At 39.1% G+C, this 21,270-nt stretch overlaps 1 protein-coding gene across 2 annotated transcripts in view; it reads left to right on the top strand.

Moving 5' to 3' along the window:
• efr3a (EFR3 homolog A) overlaps positions 1–21,270 on the top strand; it is a 108,946-nt gene that overhangs the window by 85,461 nt on the left and 2,215 nt on the right. For both annotated transcript variants that reach the window (XM_015378337.1, XM_015378336.1), the window contains 13 exons: positions 2,057–2,224; positions 2,314–2,428; positions 3,195–3,246; positions 5,234–5,406; positions 5,497–5,572; positions 9,646–9,807; positions 11,214–11,345; positions 11,477–11,544; positions 13,747–13,874; positions 19,386–19,471; positions 19,609–19,660; positions 20,236–20,339; positions 21,067–21,116. In XM_015378337.1, coding sequence (XP_015233823.1) covers positions 2,057–2,224; positions 2,314–2,428; positions 3,195–3,246; positions 5,234–5,406; positions 5,497–5,572; positions 9,646–9,807; positions 11,214–11,345; positions 11,477–11,544; positions 13,747–13,874; positions 19,386–19,471; positions 19,609–19,660; positions 20,236–20,339; positions 21,067–21,116 — 1,366 coding nt within the window. The remainder of the gene's footprint in view (positions 1–2,056; positions 2,225–2,313; positions 2,429–3,194; positions 3,247–5,233; positions 5,407–5,496; positions 5,573–9,645; positions 9,808–11,213; positions 11,346–11,476; positions 11,545–13,746; positions 13,875–19,385; positions 19,472–19,608; positions 19,661–20,235; positions 20,340–21,066; positions 21,117–21,270) is intronic.

Genomic DNA, 21,270 nt, shown 5'->3' with positions numbered 1-21,270 from the left:
GCGGCCGCTGACTAAATGATAATCTGAGGTGTTGCTTTCTGTGACAGAATAAATTAGTCTTGCTGCTACTGCTGCCTGCACCTTTCTGCAGCTTGTAGCAGGTGTCTGATTGTTACAAGACTAAATTTAGTTGTAGTAAATTTGGAATATGTTATAGTTTCGAATTTGGACCAAGAGCCAACATGCAGCTACTGCTCATCAGAACCAGGCACTTTTTGATTTAACAGCCATCATGATGTTTGGCTGTAAAATGATTTTAACCAAATCATATTATTTGAAACTCATAACTTACCAGATTTGCTATTACTAAAGTGCAAAAGCACAATTATTAATGCTTAGCACATTTTTTTTTCTATTAATGTTGAGTTTCTGACTAATTTTTAAATCTCAAATAGAAATTCATTTAAGATCCAAATAATTAGAAATTCTCCAGTATGACTTTTGTTAGAGCCTGATATTTTTATCTTTATCTATTATAATCAAAGCCAGGCTATTATATTGATTTTTATACCAGAAGCTTTATTTAGCGCTTAAGCTGGTTGATAAAAATTGGATTGTATGACTCATTGTAATTTTTATTTTTTTTCTATAACATTTTTTTTTTTTAAATCTGGAGATTGTATCATTTTGAACCGCGTTTATTAGACTCTGTTAACACATGAAAAGAACATGATTAAATAGTTCAGCCATTTTCCCTACTCCACCCATTCTTGGATGAAGGCAGGAGTCACCATAGCAACCTGTGACTCTATTGCATTTAGAAGTATTTTTCTTCTTTTTTTATTGGATTTATTAATATTGCAATACTCTGGTTTCTATGTATTCTCTGTTCTATATTTTTTATCTATACCTTACCTATAGTAAACAGATACCTATTTATTGGTGTTTCTTTTTCAATAAATCTAAAATTAAAGCAAAAGTTTTAGCTTTAGTTCTGAGATTTTATTGTTTATGTAATACTATTAATATTATAGTGATTATTTTTCCTCTTTGTCCTCTAGAAACAGAATTTAGGATCACTGTGGTCTATTTTTTTAAATTTTTTTTTTTTATAAATAGCAGTAATTTGTTGAAATAAAAAAATATCTTGAGTTAACAGAATAGAATAGAATCGAATACACTTTATTGTCCCCTAGAGCAGGCATTCCCAACCTCGGCCCTCGAGGCCCGCTGTCCTGCAGGTTTTAGAGGTTTCCTTGCTCCAGAACAGCTGATTTTAATTGAAAGCTGATTAACAGGCTTTTAGTCTACTGCAATCATTATAATCAGCTGTGCTAAAGCAGGGAAACCTCTAAAACCTGCAGGACAGTGGGCCTCGAGGACCGAGGTTGGGGATGCCTGCCCTAGAGGATATGGACCCAAGTGTGCAGTGCAAAGTAGTAGCTGCCATTTTAAAAAAACAAAAACGAACTAAAAATGCACACATAGGCTACAAACGCACTCATAATACATTCCCTAAAGAATATATATAATTATTTCAGGAGCACTTTCAGCTACTACACAAGACCAAAGTACAGTGAATATCACTGTATAACTTGAGTTAAAAATGTAAGACAGTTAAAAAAAATTAAGTACAAAATAAACTCATTTGGTTTACAAAAAAAAAACATAAAAAATCTTGTTTTTTTCAGTCTCTGCAAATAAAAAGATCCCGCAGCATGAGGCTGCCTTTACTATGCTTTGAATCTGGGCTGTTTTGACCTCCTGTTGATATTTTTGAATTAAGAAATGTTAAAATTGTCTAAAATTGTTTTTGCATTTTCCCTTTGTTTTGCACCACTGAGCACCGTTTGTTAAAACTAGCCCCAAGCTAAACACACTGAACACCTCACAGCCTGAGCAGTCAGCTGTGAAACATAATGAGCATATTGTGCCATCATCACCTAATGGAAGAAAATGACTGTGCAACCACACACATGTAAATATTGTTCCTTTTATCGCTGCATGAAATCAAAGAGGATTTCCTTGTTTTTGCAAAGGATGAAGCCGGTTCTGATTCCGGTTATTCTAGTCAGATTATTATTTTTATTTTCTAACTGCCGGTGTGTGACGGCAGGTCCGACGGTGCTGGAGGTCTTCAACACTCTGCTCAAACACCTGAGGATGAGCGTGGACTTCGAGCTGGGCGAGAGCTCCAGGAGAAACTCCAGCAGCAGCGTCTCGTCCGTCCGTGGCAGAGAGAGCGACGAGCGAATCGTCCAGAACGCCATCATCCAGACCATCGGTGTGGCCCTTTTCTACCCGGGCTTTTAATTCTTTTTTTAAACGCTGCCGTGTTTGAGCTCTGACTCATTTCTCTGTTCCTCTCTGCAGGGTTTTTTGGGGGAAATCTGCCAGATTACCAGCGAGCTGAAGTCATGATGTTCATCATGGGGAAAGTGCCAGTGTATGGGACCCCCTGCCACACCTTGGACACAGTTAAGATCGGGTGAGTCACATGGCCACTCTAACCCATGCAGACTGTGAATCATCCTGATTCTAGAGGCTTTCAGAGCCCAGCATTTAGTCTCTCTGTTCTTCATCAGCTTTCTGAGTCACCACCAAAGATCCTAACAGGAAAGTTTAACAGTAACAGACAGAAAACCCAATTTGATGGATGTCCGCCTACATCCCTGTCTAGAATCTGATGAAGTTTAACTTTCTGCCCTGTGTTGGTTTTATTTATGCGAGATCCAAACAAGCTGCTGAACTCGACAGAAGGGAACTAAAGGATGTAAAACGAACTTTTTTTTGTTGAAGGCCTTGACTCTTTAATTCTGGACTCGCAGATGATTGTAGCACATGTTCAGAAAAGATAAACACTCACACTAAAAGTTTAATCTGCCCTCCCAGATGCCCCGCAGTGCTCTCAGCCTCGGGGTCACCAGGAAGGAGAGACAAGCTAAAGGCATCAGGCCTCAGGAGAGCGAGGAGGATAATCCCAAATCAAATGAACACAGTTCTCCTCATGCTCCGTTCTTCCTTTACTGCTGCAGGCATAGGTTTGAACCTGCAGCCTGTCGGCATCATGCTTCCATCCCTTAACACTTTATATATCAGACTGGCCCTTTGCTTTAGTTTGGAGATAATGTCATGATGTTATTGAAAAAAAAAAGCAAATGAATATATGTGAGGAGTTTAGTTTCTAGAGGAGCTGATATTGGACTGAAACATCACTGCAGCTCTGTGACTGTTATGTTGATGCTCTGCCTCAGGCACCAGGGGACCAAGAGGATCCAGACGATGCTCCTCAGCTCCCTCATCATGGTGAGACCTTCTCTTCTTTTACCTCCTCCTCGCGGTCTAAATGTTTTAAGTTGGAGCATCTATCCTTTGATGTGATTTTAAAAAATAGCACCACAGTGTGTATCCATGGCTTCAGTATCTTTCATCTGAAGTTCCTTTAGTTTCCTTTAGTATTAGTGTTACTGCTGCTCTAAAGGCTTTGACCCAAAAGGCTGCAGAACTGAGCGAGCCTTAAAAATAAATTAGATAAAAATGCGACCTCCTTATGTGTTTTTTTTATGCAATAGATGCACAATTTTCCAACCATGAATCACTCTGAAAGGTTAAGCTAACCTGCAAACTGGGTTCTTTTTCAACATAATTACCTGCGTCAAGGAGGTTATGTTTTCGTTTTCGGTTTGTCTGTTTTCAAATAACTAGAAAGTTTTGGGTGGATTTTCATGAAAATTTCAAAGAGGTGCATATTGTGAATGGCAAAAAAAATAAAATATTACATTTTGATGATGATCTGTATCACCATCTTGATCAAGGAATTCTTTGAAGGATTCTGTGAATAAGTATGAACTTAAGGTGAAAGTCCCAATATGTTGGTGGAAATGAGCTACTTGGTGGAGGTCCGCATTCTCTGAGTGTTTTTCTGGTTTGATATAAAAATCTTCCCCTCTATTGCAAAAATTTAATTTATTTCCTTTTATGTAAAATGTTATTTCCCTTGTTTTAAAACCTTAAAACAATATCTTTGATCTTTAATTTAATAACTAAAAAGAATCCTGTGGCTCCAAAGAGAGGAAGCTGGGCTGTGTGTGAAATTGTCTCCCCGGGTTGCAGAAGGTGATGACCCCTGCTGTGGATCGAAACCTTTCAAAACGAGGGCGTTCAGCAGACTGTTGGTGAAAGCAGCTGATTTTTTTTGGTTCTCTGAGGTTTTTCACACTGAAAGGCTCAGACGAATCTCCACTCACTGCAGTCATAGAAAAACTAAGTCCACCCTAATCCAGCTGCAGGAATCTAAAACTTTACATCAACTGATCAGATAAACTCAGTCACTGCTTATGAAATAAGAATAAAACATAAAACTTTCTAATAAAGATATTTACCCCAAAGTTTGAACTATAATTTAGTGCCTCTGTTTAATTTCTGTTCTAAATAAACCTGATGAAGGGGCCTTAAGTCTTTGCCTTCTGTAATTACTTCCCCCAAGACAGAGAACCTCATCATAAGAGATGAAGAGGTACAGGTGTTACCAAGTAGAGACGCCAAGACAGCAGCTAGGATATTTCTAGATAGATTCTTCCTTTTCAAAGTTGATCTAAACACATGTCCATCTGAAAGCTGCTGAACCACATTATTCCTGCAGGGATGCAAACAAGCAGGGCAGCAGTTTATATATTTAAGTTGCGTCTTTATCAATCCTGAAAAACAAGCAGGCATGTTTCTAAAAGCTGCTGCTCCTTTCAATACTATTGCGTGTGAGATGTGCAAGTGAGTATTCAACCATTACCTCCAGCTGCATCCTTTCCCATGCACTGATGCAAACACTGAAGCCCCAAAGAGCTGCTGCAGCTATTTGACTCTGAGTGGATGTTTGACCCACTGGAGAACCAAACAAAGATGGATGAAGGTTAGCATCCTGGTTGAAGATTAAAGCTGAATCTCCTCCTGGTTCATCTGTGAGGTGTGAAAACTACTCGAGGCATTGATTGGCAGTGGGCTCAAAGTTTAGCTCAAAGGCTGGAGATGAAAAAATTATTTTGCTGTTTGATTGCTCCCTCCAGGTTTTCGTCCTTTTTTAATGTTTTGCTGCTGAAAGCAAAGCCAGAAATCTGAAACTTTTTAAAAATATCTCTGGTTTTAATGGATTGTCATGCTGCAGCTACTGAAGACACTGAAAGTAAAATTTTAGAGGTTTTCCTCTTGGTAACCTAACCATTCTTGCCGAGCTGACCTTTTGCTCAGTGGTGCCCCCTGCTTGTTGATCTGTGACAGTTCCGGTCTCTTCCCTCCTCAGGTTACCTCTGGGTTCAAGTCCAAGTCCATGTCGGCAGCGTTGCCCCCTCCCTTCCTGGACCCGCTCTTCTCCATCTCGCTGATGGAGGACAGCGAATTGAGACAGTTGGTCCTGGAGATCCTCCACAACATCATCGATCGCCATGACAACCGTGCCAAGCTACGCGGCATCAGGTAACGATGCAGTCTGTCGATCCACATCTAATTCCTGCTTTCTGAGAGACTAGGTTCACGGTCAAAGTTTGTTTTTTCTTCCTCTTGCAGAATTATCCCAAATGTTGCAGCTCTGAAGATTAAAAGGGAGAAAATTTCTAAACAGGACGTTGCGTTCATGAAAAAGGTAATAAATGGAAATAAAAATGGCACCAGTTTTCAGGGGTTAACGTTTTACTAACTGTAGATGTAGGTTAGCAGTCGGTAAATTAACAGTGTCTTGGTGAAGATTAATCTTAATTTTTGGGGGAAATTCATTTTTTTTTTAAGATATCAATAACTTAACCAATAAGGAATGTAACATATACCCACCTCTGTGTTAAAGAATAACTCCAGCTTTGGACAGATTTTGTGAAATAACCAAATTGGCTGTGGCCAAGAAACCCTACTGGGCGGGGCTACAGTATGTGAGCAATGGGAAAAACAAAAGTGTGGACAGGATGAGGTAGAGTGGCTGCTAATTTAGCCTGGCTTATACATATTAAAGTATGGAGGAGGAGCAGAAGTATCCTGCTGGTTATACAACATGTAGATCTTTTGAGGTGGAGGGTTTTTCCACACCTTGTCTCTCGTCACCAGAGGTTTAGGCAAGCTTTCTTGGGCCAAGAGGGCCGGCGCGTTATCGGTTAGCACCAAAATGAAAACATGAACTGTTTGAGAACGAAAGCATGTACTGTTTAATCCAAGAGGAAAATTCAGCTGCAATAGCCACAGTTTAACCATAAGAGGGCAGCAGTAGGACCGTTTTAATTGCAGAATTAAACAGATAAACTGTGTAAACTTTAGGCTCAGTTTACACAGTTTATCTGTAGATAAAAGTTGATTTCGGTGGGGTCGTGCAAAGTTCTGGATGAAGAAGGTAAGCTAAGCAGATATAACCTTGCGCTGCAAGCAGGATAGCGGCGAGATTCGAATTTTCAATCTCACAACAAATCCATCTTGAAAGACTCCCTCCAATGCGTCAGTCTCTGAAACAACCAGCGGGTTGGTCCATTGACAAGCTAGCAGTGTTTTTTTGGGGTGGGACATGTAGGAATTACAACTGTTGCTACGCTAGAGGACTCACCTGTTGATACCAAAATTGACTTGGTTTTAGCTGAAATAACATTTTTTCATTTGAAAATGAGCAAAGAGAAAGGCTTTTTTGCCTTTTTGGTTGGGAAGGTTTTTTTTCTTTTTTTTCTTCCATTTTGTCCAAGTTTTGTTTATCACCTTATTCTACCAGTTGTGAAAACACTCAAGAAGCTGCAGACGAATCCTTTTGTAATGCTATGAGTGGCTGAAAGCGTATTATGGAAGGCGGGTACTAGCTGGCACGTAACTTCTTCAGCTCAAAGTCTTGTACTAAACGTCTCTCCTTTTCACGGACGGACACGTTCTACACATATCACTCAGGTTAAATCAGATTAGCTATAGGAAGATAACCTGCTCACAATAACCATTTATTTATGTAATGCTCTCATATTATTCAAAGTAGCTGTAATTCGCAGTTTTTGGATCCATAGTATTTAAATACTATTGTCTCCCTGAAAATCACACAGCTCACCTGAAAATGTAAATAGAGAAACTTCCCAGTCTCTGAGAAAGCATAGATCTATCTGTTGTAGAAAGAACCCCAGGGACAGAACCATAAACTGGATCCATGCTGGTATGAAAGCCTCTAATGCCTGATGTGGGGCTGCCTTCCACTTAAGAAGGTTTCAGGGCTTATTGACCTGACAGGAGGGGCCTCCCCCCACCTCAGCGGTGACTTTTCCATAAAGACGTTAAAGTTAAAGTTCACCTGTGATTCACACACAAACCACAGCCTGGTGTTTAAGCGGCTGCAGGACCTGAAACAGCGGCGTTTCTGCTTCGCTCCCAGCCGCCTTTAATGGAATCCAACTGTAACTCATTGGAGGTGAATGAGGAGTCGCTGACCTCCGCTTTCCATTAACCTCCGCATTGAGCGGGTGAATTCCCGAGCGGCTCCGGCACATTCATTTATTTCATAGTCTATCTGCAATCTCCATCAGCTCTGCTTCTGATACAAAAGGTTATTTTTAGTCTTATTCAGAATTAATTGAATTAATCTTTTTTTTTTTTCACAGCTTGAATCTTTCAACCAAAATAATTTTGCTTCTCTGTTTAGAGAGAGCTGTGCAGCTGCTCTGGTGCTTTTTTTACCTCTGGATCAATAATTTAAGCTTTAGCTTACAAAGTAAAGTTTAATGTCCGGTGACTAAAATATCTAAAAACACTTTGAAGACAGAGAAAGCAATCCTCTCTGTCCATATATGCTCTGTTTTAGTGTTTGGAGGAGCAGGCATTGGTCTGCCAACACTTCAGGTTCTGGTGGTCATTTTTCTTGCACAGTTTAAAGAATCGGCCGCATGTCCAAACATAAAAATGTTCTGTTTAGTAACCGGGAAAAAAAAAAAAAAACAAGACAGTAAATTCTGCCATGTTAAGAGGATGACATGTTTTTGACTCGTTTGTTTGGAACACGGCTAAACTGTTAGAATATTTATAAAACCGTCTTTTGTTTTGGTCGCATTCTACGCATTAGCTGGAGCACCCTGCAGACTATAAGCCTTAATAAATACAGTGGATGGAATCCTAATGTCTGTGATTCCTCACTGTCACAGAGCTTCATTGCTGTCCAAAAGCTATTAATGAGACGCATCACCGCAGCAGGAGACCTGACGCTTCATTAACACCAACACAAACGCAGCAGTTTGTTTGGTTCAGTCCCATAAACAGCGTCCTGCCGTCACAAACGCAGTCTGCTAGTTCTTCCAGGAAATAGTTGGATCCCTCGTGTGGGCTGATACCTTAAAGAATTTAGCAGGTTTGACAGGGATTAAAAACTAGTTTTTGTCAGGTGTCTTTTTTTTATTTAGCAGGTGTTATTCTGGTCTGTTTACAGTGTAATGTTTCTTTTAAGGAACCATCTGGTCCTGTTTCTGGTGTGTTTATTATAAAATAAACCCCATCATAAATAAGTGCAATGGCTAAAGATTTCTAAGAAGCAAAAACCTCTAAAGAAATAGTTTTAAAGCTGACCAGAAGGCCAGCAGCAGCTGATCTTTTGCCATTGCTGTATGTCTGAGTTTAGTCCTCCCTCTTAGGGTCAGATCATGTTCAGAAACTTTTTTATTGCTGAGTCATTCTGGGATAGAGTCATGTTGGAACAGTGCTAAGCAACCCAAAATAGAATGGTACGAATGTGTGTTCTTTTCCATCCATCTATCCCTTCCTCCATCCATGCATCAATCCCTCCCTCCCCCTATCTCTCCCTCCATCCATCCATCTCCCCATCCATCCATCAATCCCTCCATCCATCCCAACATTCCGGCCATCCGGCATCCATCCCTCCATCCATCCCCCATCCATCCATCTCTCTGTCCCTCCATCCAACCCCCATTCATCAATCCGTCCATCCCTTCCTCCTTCTATCTCTCCCTTCATCCATGCCCCCATCTATCTCTCCATCCATCCATCCCTCCATCCTTTCCCCAATCCATCCATCCCTCCTTCCCTATATCCCTTCATCTGTTCCCCATCAATCCCTCCATCCATCCCACCATCCAGGCATCTGGCATCCATCCATCCTTTCCCCAATCCATCCATCCCTCCTTCCCTCTATCCCTTCATCTATTTCCCATCTATCCAACCATCCATCCCTCCTTCCCTCTATCTCTCCATCCATCCCCCCATCAATCCATCCATCCCTTCCTCCTTCTATCTCTCCCTCCATCCATGCCCCCATCTATCTCTCCATCTATCCATCCATCCATCCCTCCTTCCCTCTATCCCTTCATCTATTTCCCATCTATCCAACCATCCATCCCTCCTTCCCTCTAACTTTCCATCCATCCATCTATCCATCCATCATCCATCTCTTTGCATTTAACAGCTTCCTTTTCAGAGTCTCGCCTTGATAAAATTTTCTGTAATAGATTCAGAGTGAAGTTTTTTCATAGCTTTGTATTTTGAGTCTGAAAAATAATGAAGGGATATTAAAGTAGCCCTACATAAAGCACCTGAAATGCATCAATTAAATAATAGAGAAAAAGAAACTTGTTTTCAAACGATTTACCCCAGCCACACTCAGCAGTAAATGTGGCTGATTTAAGGGGCTAAAATAGAAAATGTTATCATTTAAATGTGTCTATTCATAAATGTACTAATCTGTGTTCCTCCTTCTTTTCTCTGCAGCATGGTCAGCAGCTCTATCGCCACGTCTATCTGGGTTGCAAAGAGGAAGACAACGTCCACAAAAACTTTGAGCTGCTCTTCACCACTCTGGCCATTCTGACCATCGAGCTGGCCAATGAGGAGGTGGTCGTGGACCTCATCCGACTCTCCATTGCACTGCAGGTGACGCTTTTCTATCCAGGTTATTCACCGGGAAAATGACTTTAAGCTAAACTACACAGTGTTTTTAGTATTACGAGGTAAACAATACAATGTTTCAAACAGACAAACTGTGGGACCATTGTCAGCTGTAGATCTAATGAGATGCCAAAGAGTTTAAGTGCAGATTCCCTTCATAGTAAAAGACACTATTTATTTCAATACATGATGAGCTGTTAAAGCGACTAGTTATAGAAAAGGTTGAACTAATCTGAATACTACAGCCTAGTTTAAAGATTTTTGACATCTGAAGCTTACAAACACAGTCATTTTAATGTAAGGGTTCCTATGGGGTTGTGGCTCCAAGAGAATATGACAAACTTCATGAAGATGCAATTTACACACAATCACCTGTTTTGTAATGATTTCTGTAAGTTCCAGGAAAGTAACATCTGTAAATTCCTTGGAAAGTAGCCGAGCTGGATAGAGTACTTGAAAGGTTTTTGTTAAGTAATATTCATACTACTTAAACTTTTTAGCACAAGTAAAAGTATAAGATTGTTACCTAAGAAATCCCTCCAGTAAGAGTGAAGAAGTACCTGGTATTAAGTACTGAATGAGATGTGATCTAATGAAATGATGTAATCAGGCAGTTATGTGCAAAATCTGGAATTTTAAAGTATAAAACAAATAACATGATTACTAAATAAATAATTTATTACAATATTTATTGTAAGTAATGTATATATATTAAGAAAAGATGAACAACTTCTGGTTACTTGTAGTTGACGGAGTAACCAGAGATTTTACTCAAGTAAGAGTAGTAGTACTCACAAGATTATGACTATGAATAATAAAGTAATACTTGACCTGCAAGTTCTTCTAAAAGGTTCCTCGTGTAAATGTACCTGAGTATATGTAGCTACTTACTAGCCAACTCTGGAGAGAAGCATGTAGCCTGTAGGTTAGAGAGGCATCTAGGTTAAATTTCCAGAAACTAGATAGAGTAGCCTGTAGTTTAGAGGAGGGTAGGGCATATTTCAGTCAGGAAACTCACATCTGCTTAAAAAAGGCTGTAATTCTTTTAAACCTAATGCATGCAGTCTGTTTTTGTGAGGATCTAGGTGCACAATGCAACGCTTTAAAAAGAAACACCAGAGGACCACCTTCTATCACTAAACTACTATTTGGGAACTCCGGTTTTTTGTTGGGGATGGATCACTTAGCTGAAACAATGTTAAGCTTTTTGCCAACATTGTTTACTAGCTGACGTTCAACTGTCTGCCCGATGTATCCAGTCATCTTAAACTCTGTAATCTAGTTAAAAACAAGTAACTGAGAGGATTACCCCACCAGCTGGGTATGATACATTCAGTTACAGCTGGGAGTCTAGATTGTATGAAGAAACACCATCCCTCTGGTTTCTGCAGGACATGGCTCTAAACAACGAGGAAAACATGCCAATGTCGATCCGCTGTGGTATCATGGCACTCGTGGCAGCGTACCTCAACTTCCTGAGTCAGATGATCGCCAACCCACCATTCTGTCAACATGTCAGTAAGGTGTGTCATCAACCAGAAGTACTGCTGATTCTTTTATTATTTGTTTTTACAACATTTTTTCCCGCTCCTGTTTTGCTGTAAAGTATCTTTCAACTGATAATTCTGGTAATTTTTCGCTGTTGCCTCTTTAGGTAATTGAGCTGAGAAGCATGGATGCCCCCTACCTGCTGCCTGAACACATATTTAGAGACAAGTGTTCGTAAGTATTTAATTTATTGCAGAGTTTTTACTTCAATTTAAAATGAATTTGGGTTGGACATTATATAAGAAGTCCTCAATGCAAAAAGGAACAAAGAAACACTGTCAACATGAAATTCTGTTATGTGTCTTCCTCGTCTGGCTGTCCTCTATAAGTATGTTTATAAGTTGTATATGTTTATAAGTTTTCTATTATATTATGAGGCTAAGTGCCTTGCAATGCTGTGCGATGAGCAGTACAATAAAAATAATGGAAGTTTGGGATAAAGGACAGCAGTTTGGGTTCAGGATGGTGTCTGTGTTCAATGGTCACCAATGGAACATACTCTAGGTCCAAATACTCTCTGGTCTGGACACACATAGCAAAATTAGAGAGATTGGTTAAAAATAACTGTATTTCAAGAGTATTACCTATATTAGCTTTTTCATTGCCTACAATGGATTTCTGACAGGAATGATTTACATTTGGAGCAGTGAAATAAGACACTCATCCATCTATCTGTCCATCCATCTATCAGTTCTTCTGCCTGGTGTCAATCCTAGCTTTATCGATCTAACACTCAGTTTGTTCAATGGTGTTTGCATGTCTTATGTTTTAAAGATTCATGCACCATACTTAAGTACATTTAGTGAAATGCTGTGCAGTAAAATGCAGAGATACTTGGCATAGAACAACATAATATCGTATTTTTTATAAACTGTTAAAGAAACAGGGAAGGAAAAAAAACTGTCTAAAAATAGAGGAATCTGTGACAAAATGTAATGGAAAGTGGAGTGTCTGGTTATTCAACATTTAATGCGCTTAAAGGGATGTGCATAAGAAAAGGGTTCTGACAGTTACAAGGGTGTCAGTCTATTTAAAACCCCTTAAAGTTAGTAATAAAATTTTTAAATCAAACCAAAATCGAAAACATGAACACAGTAGAGAGAGAACAGGAGTTATGTAAGCATGCTTCCTGAAACCAGTTCAAAGATCAGCCATGGCATCCTGGAACAAAGATTTTACATTTAAAGTTTGTAATTAGTTGACAATTGAAATTAGACAAAGTGAACATTAAATCTAAAAAAGTAATTGGAGAGACCTACCACTGTGCCTGACCAAAATATTTTTAGGGAGTCCTACCATCGTACCTGGCCAAAAGATCATTGGGGATTTGTGCCTGACATTTGGGAATCCTACCCTATGCCTCACTAGAGGGTTGTCGAGGATTTCTATTATTGAGCCTGACCAACGGATCGTTCTGGAGTCTTACGATTGAGCCTGACCAAAAGTTAATAAGAAAGTCCTGCCAGTGAGCCTGACCAAAGGACAGTTGGCAAGTCCTATCCTTGTGCCTGACCAAAGGATCAGTAGTGCGTCCTACTAACAGGCCTGACCAAAGGATCATTAGTCCGTCCTACTAACAGGCCTGACCAAAGGATCATTAGTCTGTCCTACTAACAGGCCTGACCAAAGGATCATTAGTCCATCCTACTAACAGGCCTGACCAAAGGATCATTAGTCTGTCCTACTAACAGGCCTGAGCAAAGGATCATTAGTCTGTCCTACTAACAGGCCTGAGCAAAGGATCATTAGTTCGTCCATCTCACAGGTCTACTAACAGGCCCAACAGGAGTGTTGGGGAGTTCTACCATTGAGCCTGACCAAAGGATGGTTAGGTAGTCCTACCGCTGTGCCCGACCAAAATATCATAAGGAAGTCCTACCCTTGAGCCTGACCAAAGGACCGTTGGAAAGTCCTATGCTTGTGCCTGACCAAAGGATCATTAGTCCATCTTACCGATTATTAGTGAGTCCTACCATCATACCTAAACAAAATTATTGAGGCTTTTTCACCGTTGTGCCTGAAAAAAGGATAATTGTGGAGTTCTATGGAGTGCCTCACCACAGGATTGTTGGGAAATTCTACCATTGAGCCTGACCAAAGGATTGTTAGGGAGGCCTACCATTGTACTGACCAAAAGATCATTAGAGCGCTACTGTTGTGCCTGTCCAAAGGATTACTGGGCTTTCCTATCATCATACCTGACCAAAGGATCGTTGGGCAGTCCAACAGTCATGCTTGACTGATAGATCATTATTGTTATAAGGTCTTAATTTAGTTTCTAATCCTCTAATTATGATCTTCAGGGAAAAGAAACCTTAAATCCTTTTTGGTGTCTAAATATATTTTTGATTTTTTTTTTTTTATCTGTTGTTACAGTCTTCCTGACTCTTTGGACAAGGATGACAGACAGCTGTATTTCCAAACAGCTGACATGGCCGAGTGTCTGGCAGGGCCAGGGTACAACGTGGAGAGGTTGTCCATTCCGTACATTCCCCAGGTCACAGGTAAAATTCATCCCCTCTTCATAAGCCCTTATATTCATACTGTGCACATACAAGGGTTGATGTTGGATTGAACAGAAATTATTCAACAATTAAATTATTTGAATTTATCAGATTTTTTTTCACCATTGTGTTCAAATGTGACCAAGTACCGATGCAAAATCTAGTTCTACATAAACAGTATTTAGTCTTATCGAAATGATGGGATGCTTTCTAGAAATTACTTCTGCAAGTAGTTTGCCTGCTGGATAAAATTAATTCATAACCTGATAAGAGGCATGTTGCAGATTCTGACTTTCCCCTGTATTACTATCAAAGTTCTGGGAAAGTCCTTGTTACGTTCTGGCCATCTGATAGTACCCTCTGGTAAAATATCAACTGCATCGTTATGAACATATGGTGATTTATAAGACCTTATCTTTTTTATAAGACCTCAAAGGTGACATTGATTCAGGTACATTATTTTAAAGTTAGATGGGTTTAAATGTGTTTTGCTTATTTGGAGATTGGGATAAACATGTTGATTTTTGTTCTAACCAAAGGTCGTTCTGTTCTTTCTGTAACGTGTTCATGTTCAGTGCTTTACACAGTAGGAAAGATCATCCACAGGTGCAAGCAGACATCCAGAGGTAAACGGCTGAACTAGAGCTGGAGTTGATCCCTGTAGATCTAGTTTCCTGTTGTAAACCACCCCCACCTCCCAAAAAGACAGTGGAACATCCCTAGAAATCAGCTTGTAGAGTTTTTTCATCATTAATATTTGACATTTTTGATTGGTTGGTTCCAGTGGCCTGAACACGCTCTGCCCATGCTGTCCATTATTCTGCTCTGATTTAAAAATCATGAAAAAAAGTTTCTGTAGATTCAAAGTTAGGTTTCATCAGATATCGGTAGAGAAACCAAAGGTTGTACTCAAATGAAAGAGGCCGCACTTTGAATTTTTTACTCAAGTAGAAAGAAGTCGGCCAAAAAAAGTATTTGGTTGCACAGCTACCGAAGTATTGATTGATCATTACATATGGTTTAAGTTTGTTTACATTATGTCACTTTAAAGAATAAAATCTGAAAGAAAAAAATAAATTAGGCCAAATTGCCAAATTAACAGAGTGTTTAAAAAGCTCTCATAAAGCCTCCCAAACTGGAGGTTTGTGTCTTTGTCTTAAGCAAGTTTTGGTTAAATTTAGCTTGTTCTTTATTATTGAAAGTTACTGCAGGTGGAAGAGGAGCATTATGTCAGAAAGTTATTACTCAAGTAGGAGTTAGAAATGCATAGATGTAGAAATGTTTCCTGCTTTAATGTGGCCTTAAGTGAAATCATCCTTCTAGAGCAAGGGTCGGCAACCCAAACTGCTCAAAGAGACATATTGGACCAAGAAAACAAAAAATAAATCTGTCTGGAGCTGCAAAAATGTAAAAGTCTTATATAAGCCTTGTATGGCAACACGGGCTCTAAGTTTATTATCCCACTATAGAAAAGGACTATGTGGGCTTAAATATACAATAACCATTCATGATTAAATGTTTATCTGGAGCAAATGTCACATAGCATAGCATGAGGTGAGAGAGGAGCAGTGAATGTTCTCACTGCATGCCGCTTCGCTACCCTTCACCGCATGGTTTAGTTTTTGTTGCATTGATGAAATTATAGAAACACGATAAAGGAATCTCGCTATGGTGGACGTGTTTCTGTTGGAGGAGCTGATTGAGTCATGAGGAACCAAGCAGGAACTGACATCCATCAGAGCAGAGCTCTCTAACCCTGAAATCCCACATCCTCCATCACCAGCGTTCCTTGGTGATATTTATATTTTTAGAATTTGGGGAAAAAACAGAAGAAAGTTCCCATCCCTCCATCAGAGTGCTACCTGTTTGATCTGTGGACGGTTTTCTATGCTTGCAACAAAACTAGCAGCAGTAGTGGAGTTTGCAGATGCAATCCACTTGTTAAATCTATCTTTGCTCTCGTCTAATTTATCCAGAACTTCTGCAATCACATTTTTCTCTCCCTCCCAGCTTGGTGCATATTTAGCTGTGCTTCCTTAGAAATGCCTTTCCAAATTTTTCTTTTAATTTTTTGAAAACCTCTCATTACAAAGCAAAAAATGCAGGCAATCCTTCCGCATTGATAATGAAAGCAAATGATTCGGTCTATTTGAATCCTCTTTTCTCATCAGCTATCTTCCTTTTTTTCCCTTTGGAATCCATAGTCCGATACACACCCACCGCTTTGTTTCCCTTGCACCGTGCTGGGTGCAAGTTATGACCACTGATCTCTATGGCTATGACGCAAATTATTGTTTAAATTTATTTATTATACAAATGTTTACAGCATTGGACAGCATAATGAATGTTTGTTTGATCTCTTGCACACCATATTAAAACAAAAAAAAAAATAGATTTTCATAAATTTTTGAAAAAGCTCCAGGGAGCCGCTAAAAAGCTGCATGTCATGGGTTGCCGACTCCCATTCTAGAGGAACTGGAGAAAGCCACAATCCGTCTGATGATCCAGAAAACGTTGGATCATCAGACTTTCAAGTGTTTGGACAGATTGTTGAACAGAAAAACTTCAGCAAAGAAGAGACCCAAAAAAAAAAGAAACGTCAAACACGAAGCAGGAAGTTTGTATAAAAAACTTCAAAACATGGGGATTATTTATTTATTCATTTAATATCCTCATGTTTACATTTCAATATTTTGCCAGAGAGATGCAAAAGAGTTAGTTTTAATTTTAGCTTTTAAATTGTTCAACATCCAAACCTCATCAGGAAATGTATTAAAAACCAAACACGTTTAGCTGTTGATGTGTTTGAAGTTGGACTGTAAAACACTTTTAATAACCTGTTAAATCATTTTCACCTGCTTTGCATCTGGGCTCCTCATGGTGAGTACATCATGGTGTAGAGCACCCATAAATAGTCTGACAGATTCATTGTGCTTGGATTCAATCAGTGTTTATAGTTTAGAATCAATTTGCCATTTCTGTTTGAGTTTTATGGGACTTTTTATTGTTCAATATAAACAACCAACATCCTACTTAAATTTCATAAAACAAATTATGGTAAAAAAATAAATAAATTATTAACAATACTATAAGAAAATTCTTAGTTACTAATTGCTATGGTGATTTCCTCCATTTTTGGGGAGCAGTGAGAAGGGGGAGCGCACAGCAGCATCAGCATCTATGTCAGGGTGTCATGGAGATACAGTAAGATTTGAACAGTGGCTCAATGGAGGCTGTAAGTTTTATTAAAAACATTCTTCAACTATGAGCAATAGAACTCTGTAGCAAATGTTGGGGTGTATCTAGCTGCTGAATAGCGCCTTGAATATTTTTATATTCAAATCATTTCAGTTTAGTTTAGAGTTAATGTTTTTACCTTTATACCTGTTGCCTCTTTGGAGCTTCCAACTAATGTTATTGAATATATTAAATGTCACTTTTAGTAGGTTTCCAGTTTTTTCTTTGTTACAGTTTTATTAAAATTGACCAACCGAATAGCTTATACCGATAATACTGGTAATACTGGCTTAGATTTACTATGTATCATTAAGTGAAAAACTTTTTCACATTTTTCCAATAAAATAACATCCTTAGGAGAAGATTCTAGATTTTTTAAAGTGGATTTTTAACCAGAATTATTATTAGTTATCTAATTGTTCACATGTCTTGTAACATCAGGCCTCACAATATGTTCATTTTAATAAACTCAGGAAAGATGAGGTTAATACGACTGCTAATGTAGAGCCTCTAATCTCCAGAAGTTAAGCCTGTTTATTGCTGCTATTATATTGTGGAGATGAGGGGGAGGAATAGGTTGGTTGCTCCTTTTAACTGTAGGCTTGTAGATCTGCTGTTTTCATTTTGTGTTGGAAGGTGAAAAGGCGACTCGAACCTGAATCAACCAGGAGGTTTTTTTTCCTAACATAAGCTGTTGACTTGGTAATGGGCTGGGACTCGAGGCTTTGCATCTGTTCTGTTTTTGTTGTAGCCATTATTAGCAGTTTGGATAAATCCGTAAATCTGGCTACATAATATTAAGTAAAAAATCTTAAAGCAGATAATAAATCTTCATGGTAAATATTGCCATGATGATATTTGGTGTGATATACAGTTATTTTCTTCTCATCTGTGCCTCCATCACTCGATGACCTTCAGTGTTTGAGTTAATGTCATTAGTGTCCAGCCTGAGCATCTGCTGCCATTAAACTCTGTCCTACTAACTTTATATATTGTTGTCAACAACCTTTACAATTTCAAAAGCTGCAGGCACTGATTGCAAAGGACGGTTTATTGGTGGTTTATCATGGAGCTGTTATGGTAAGACAGTCAGTATGTTTGCTGTTTTCTGCCTCAGCTCTGTAGCGACCCCTGGTTTTCAGAAGGAGCCCTGTAGTGAGGCCGGTTCCTAAACCATTTTCTTTTTCTCCTTAAACAGAGTCAAAGATCTAGCTCAGACACATGCCCACTGTTGGTTTTCAGCCTGAGAGGATTTTCTCTGGTTTTTCTCTAAAAGATTAAACTAAAAACTGTGAATCTTCAGGAAGAGTTCATGAAACATAAAGGAGAGCAAATGTCAGAGGTACAGCAGAGAAGTAAAGAAGTAAGCGCCCGGCTTTCTGTGCTTCTTTAATCTCTCGTCTTTTGGGACGAGTTTCCTCATTAGTGTCGGCTGCTGAGTCATTCCTGTTCGGAGTTCACAGCAAAGGTCGGCGTGACTCATGGACAAAGTTAATTATAAAGCGCTGCCGCCGCTCGGTGTTTGTCTTCTGTTTTCACACCTCGTCTGACCCTCCTCGGTCAAACTCTGCTGCACTTTAATCTCTTCCTGCAGACGAACAAACAGCAGCAGCTCCGGGTATCTTCAGAACCTCACAGGAGACTTTTTCCTGGCTCGGAAGATTCCGATTTGCTCCCTGTGGAAAATCAGAGCAGCACAGCTGAACCTGGAGGAGGGATTCTGTGTTTGGGAGCAGAGACAAACTTTAATGAACCCAAAAATGTAAAAAGATTAATGGCAGAAAATAAATAAAATATGATTATCTTCCTCCTGGAAGCTCCTAAATTTGCTGTTTTAATTGAATTCATCTTTATCTTACTGTGCTTTTATTTAATGTTCTAAAAAAAAGTATTTTTTTACCTAAACATTCTTTGTTTTGTTTTTTTCCAACAATTAATTTGAAAAAAAAAAAGAAATTGCATAATTTTACTCATTTTTGAAGCATCTGAGTTTTTTTGATATACTCTAGTCAATGAATGTCATTTAAACTGATTTTATTTGCTTTTTCAAAGCCTAAATATTTAATGTTTTACGTAAATTAACTTGAAATAGGAAACCTAACAGGTTGGAGACCTAACAGACCAACACCCTACAGAGAGATTTAAAAGTTCTACTTCTGACCAGCATTTTTGCTGAGAACAGATCAGACGAATGACAGGAAGCAACTAACTGTCCTGTTTTGTTTTGCTACATGGAACATCTATAACATTCCTGTGGTCTGTTTGTTGTAACAGATGAAGACCGCCTGACCAGGAGGAAGAGTTTTGTGGACACCATTTCCCTTCAAGTGGACATGTTGTCCAGCAGCCTCCCAGATAGGGTGTGTATCTTTTTTTTTTAAGACGCAGTTTTACTTCTAAATGGACAAAATAATGTTTTTAGCTTATTTTTGTGCATCAGCTTCTAAAATGTGGCATGTAGAGGTTCTGCAGAATAACTTAGTTTGTTTTCCATCAGCAGTCGGAGTTGGCTGAGGAGATCACATTTGAGACTCTGAAGAAGGCTATCGGTAAGGTCATCAACTTCTCTCAGGAGACTAGATCCTCCACTTTAATAACATAGTAATAATTGATTACAGCCTTAAAATGTAACTTTTTTCATTATGTTAAGCCTAGAAACTGAGTCCTCCTCAGTGCTTACATCTATCTATGTTAGACTATCTTATGTTTTTAACATGGTCAACATTTTTCCAAAGGTTTTTTGCAAACTGAATTCCTGCAGCAATATCATAAAAAAAACAACAAGGTTTATCCTTTCAGGCCTCTCTAGTCCAACCTGCATCTTTTTTTTACCTTCTTGTCATGAACTTTAACCTGCTGACAGACCTTGCTGACAGACCTGTTTTGTGTTTTTGCATAACTATTAGTTCAGAGGAACAGTGAACTTCAGGTATTATAGAAATGTCTCTTCTTCTTCAATCTGATTGCTAATGTCTTTCTGCCCTGATTTGGTAAGCAACAATCTGTGCTCTGGTAAAAAGACGAGGATGAGTGCATCTAATCAGTAGCTCCTGGCTGCTGTTTTCTTTTTTTTTTTTTTCCATCAGTTAAATGTTAATTTAGAGATCTCTGTGTCTTCTTCCAGATACAACGGGTTTGGAAGAGCAGGAGCGAGAGAAGAGGCGTCAGGTGATGGAGAAGTTCCAGAAGGCTCCGTTTGAGGAAATTGCTGCTCACTGCGAGTCAAAGGTGGGAAATGAAGGCGATGCACTCTTAGTGCAAAAAAAGCAAAAACAGGAAAGCTGTGTTTTACCAACTCCATTAGATTCTCTTTTTATTTTAGTTTTGCTCTTATCGTTCAGCTAACCTCATGTCGTTGTAGCAGAGGTGAAGCTGTGAAAGCCTGGTTCTATCAGATGTTATGTCCTCCTCTGTTAGCGATGTTTACCTTCAACAAACAGGCTGCTGCTATTAATGAATAATACCAGAAAGACATTTAATGCAGGAAACCTGCTGAGAGCGGCTTTCTGCATCGTTCAGAACCTCCAGCTGAGAGCTTCAGCAGAACTTGCTTGGTTTTAGTAGCAGCTGTTTTAGGACATCAGCAAGCTGGGTTTAAATGAGACTGAAACAGTCTGTAACTTTTTCAGCCTCCTTATTTCACTTTTTTAATTCTAAAATGTTGATAAGCCCCGATCATAAACCCTCCACCGCCGTGCTCAGCAGACTGCACTTCTTATCCAGCCGTAGTGGGCTTCCTCTGCAGGATCACAATGTCCTCCAACCACCTGCTCTAATAATCCAGGAACCTTTTAGTGATTATTTTTAGATTTTATGCGGATGAAGAACCGTGTCAGAAAGCTAAAGTCCAAAACACTGAAACCTAAGCTCAGATGCTAAAACGTTAGTTAATGACTGCTGTGATACCCAGACAGATAGTGGTCTCCTCCTGATTTGAAATGTTTTATTTCACCAGGCCAACATGCTCCACGACCGTCTGGCTCAGATCTTTGAACTAACGATCCGGTAAGTTCTTCACCTCACCATCAATCCCCACTATTTTATTTTTAACTTGCATTTCAAGTGAGAGTTAAACTGCATTATCTGAGATTAAAAAAAAAAAAAAAGTATTATTTAGAAAGAACAAAATATTTATGTAAAAATTTGGCCTCATCCATTC

This window comes from Cyprinodon variegatus, unplaced genomic scaffold (assembly GCF_000732505.1).
Source record: "Cyprinodon variegatus isolate N-32 unplaced genomic scaffold, C_variegatus-1.0 Scaffold170, whole genome shotgun sequence".
NCBI lineage: Eukaryota > Metazoa > Chordata > Actinopteri > Cyprinodontiformes > Cyprinodontidae > Cyprinodon > Cyprinodon variegatus.
The sequence above is the reverse complement of the archived record's forward strand: the minus strand, read 5'-3'. Positions and strand labels throughout refer to the sequence as shown.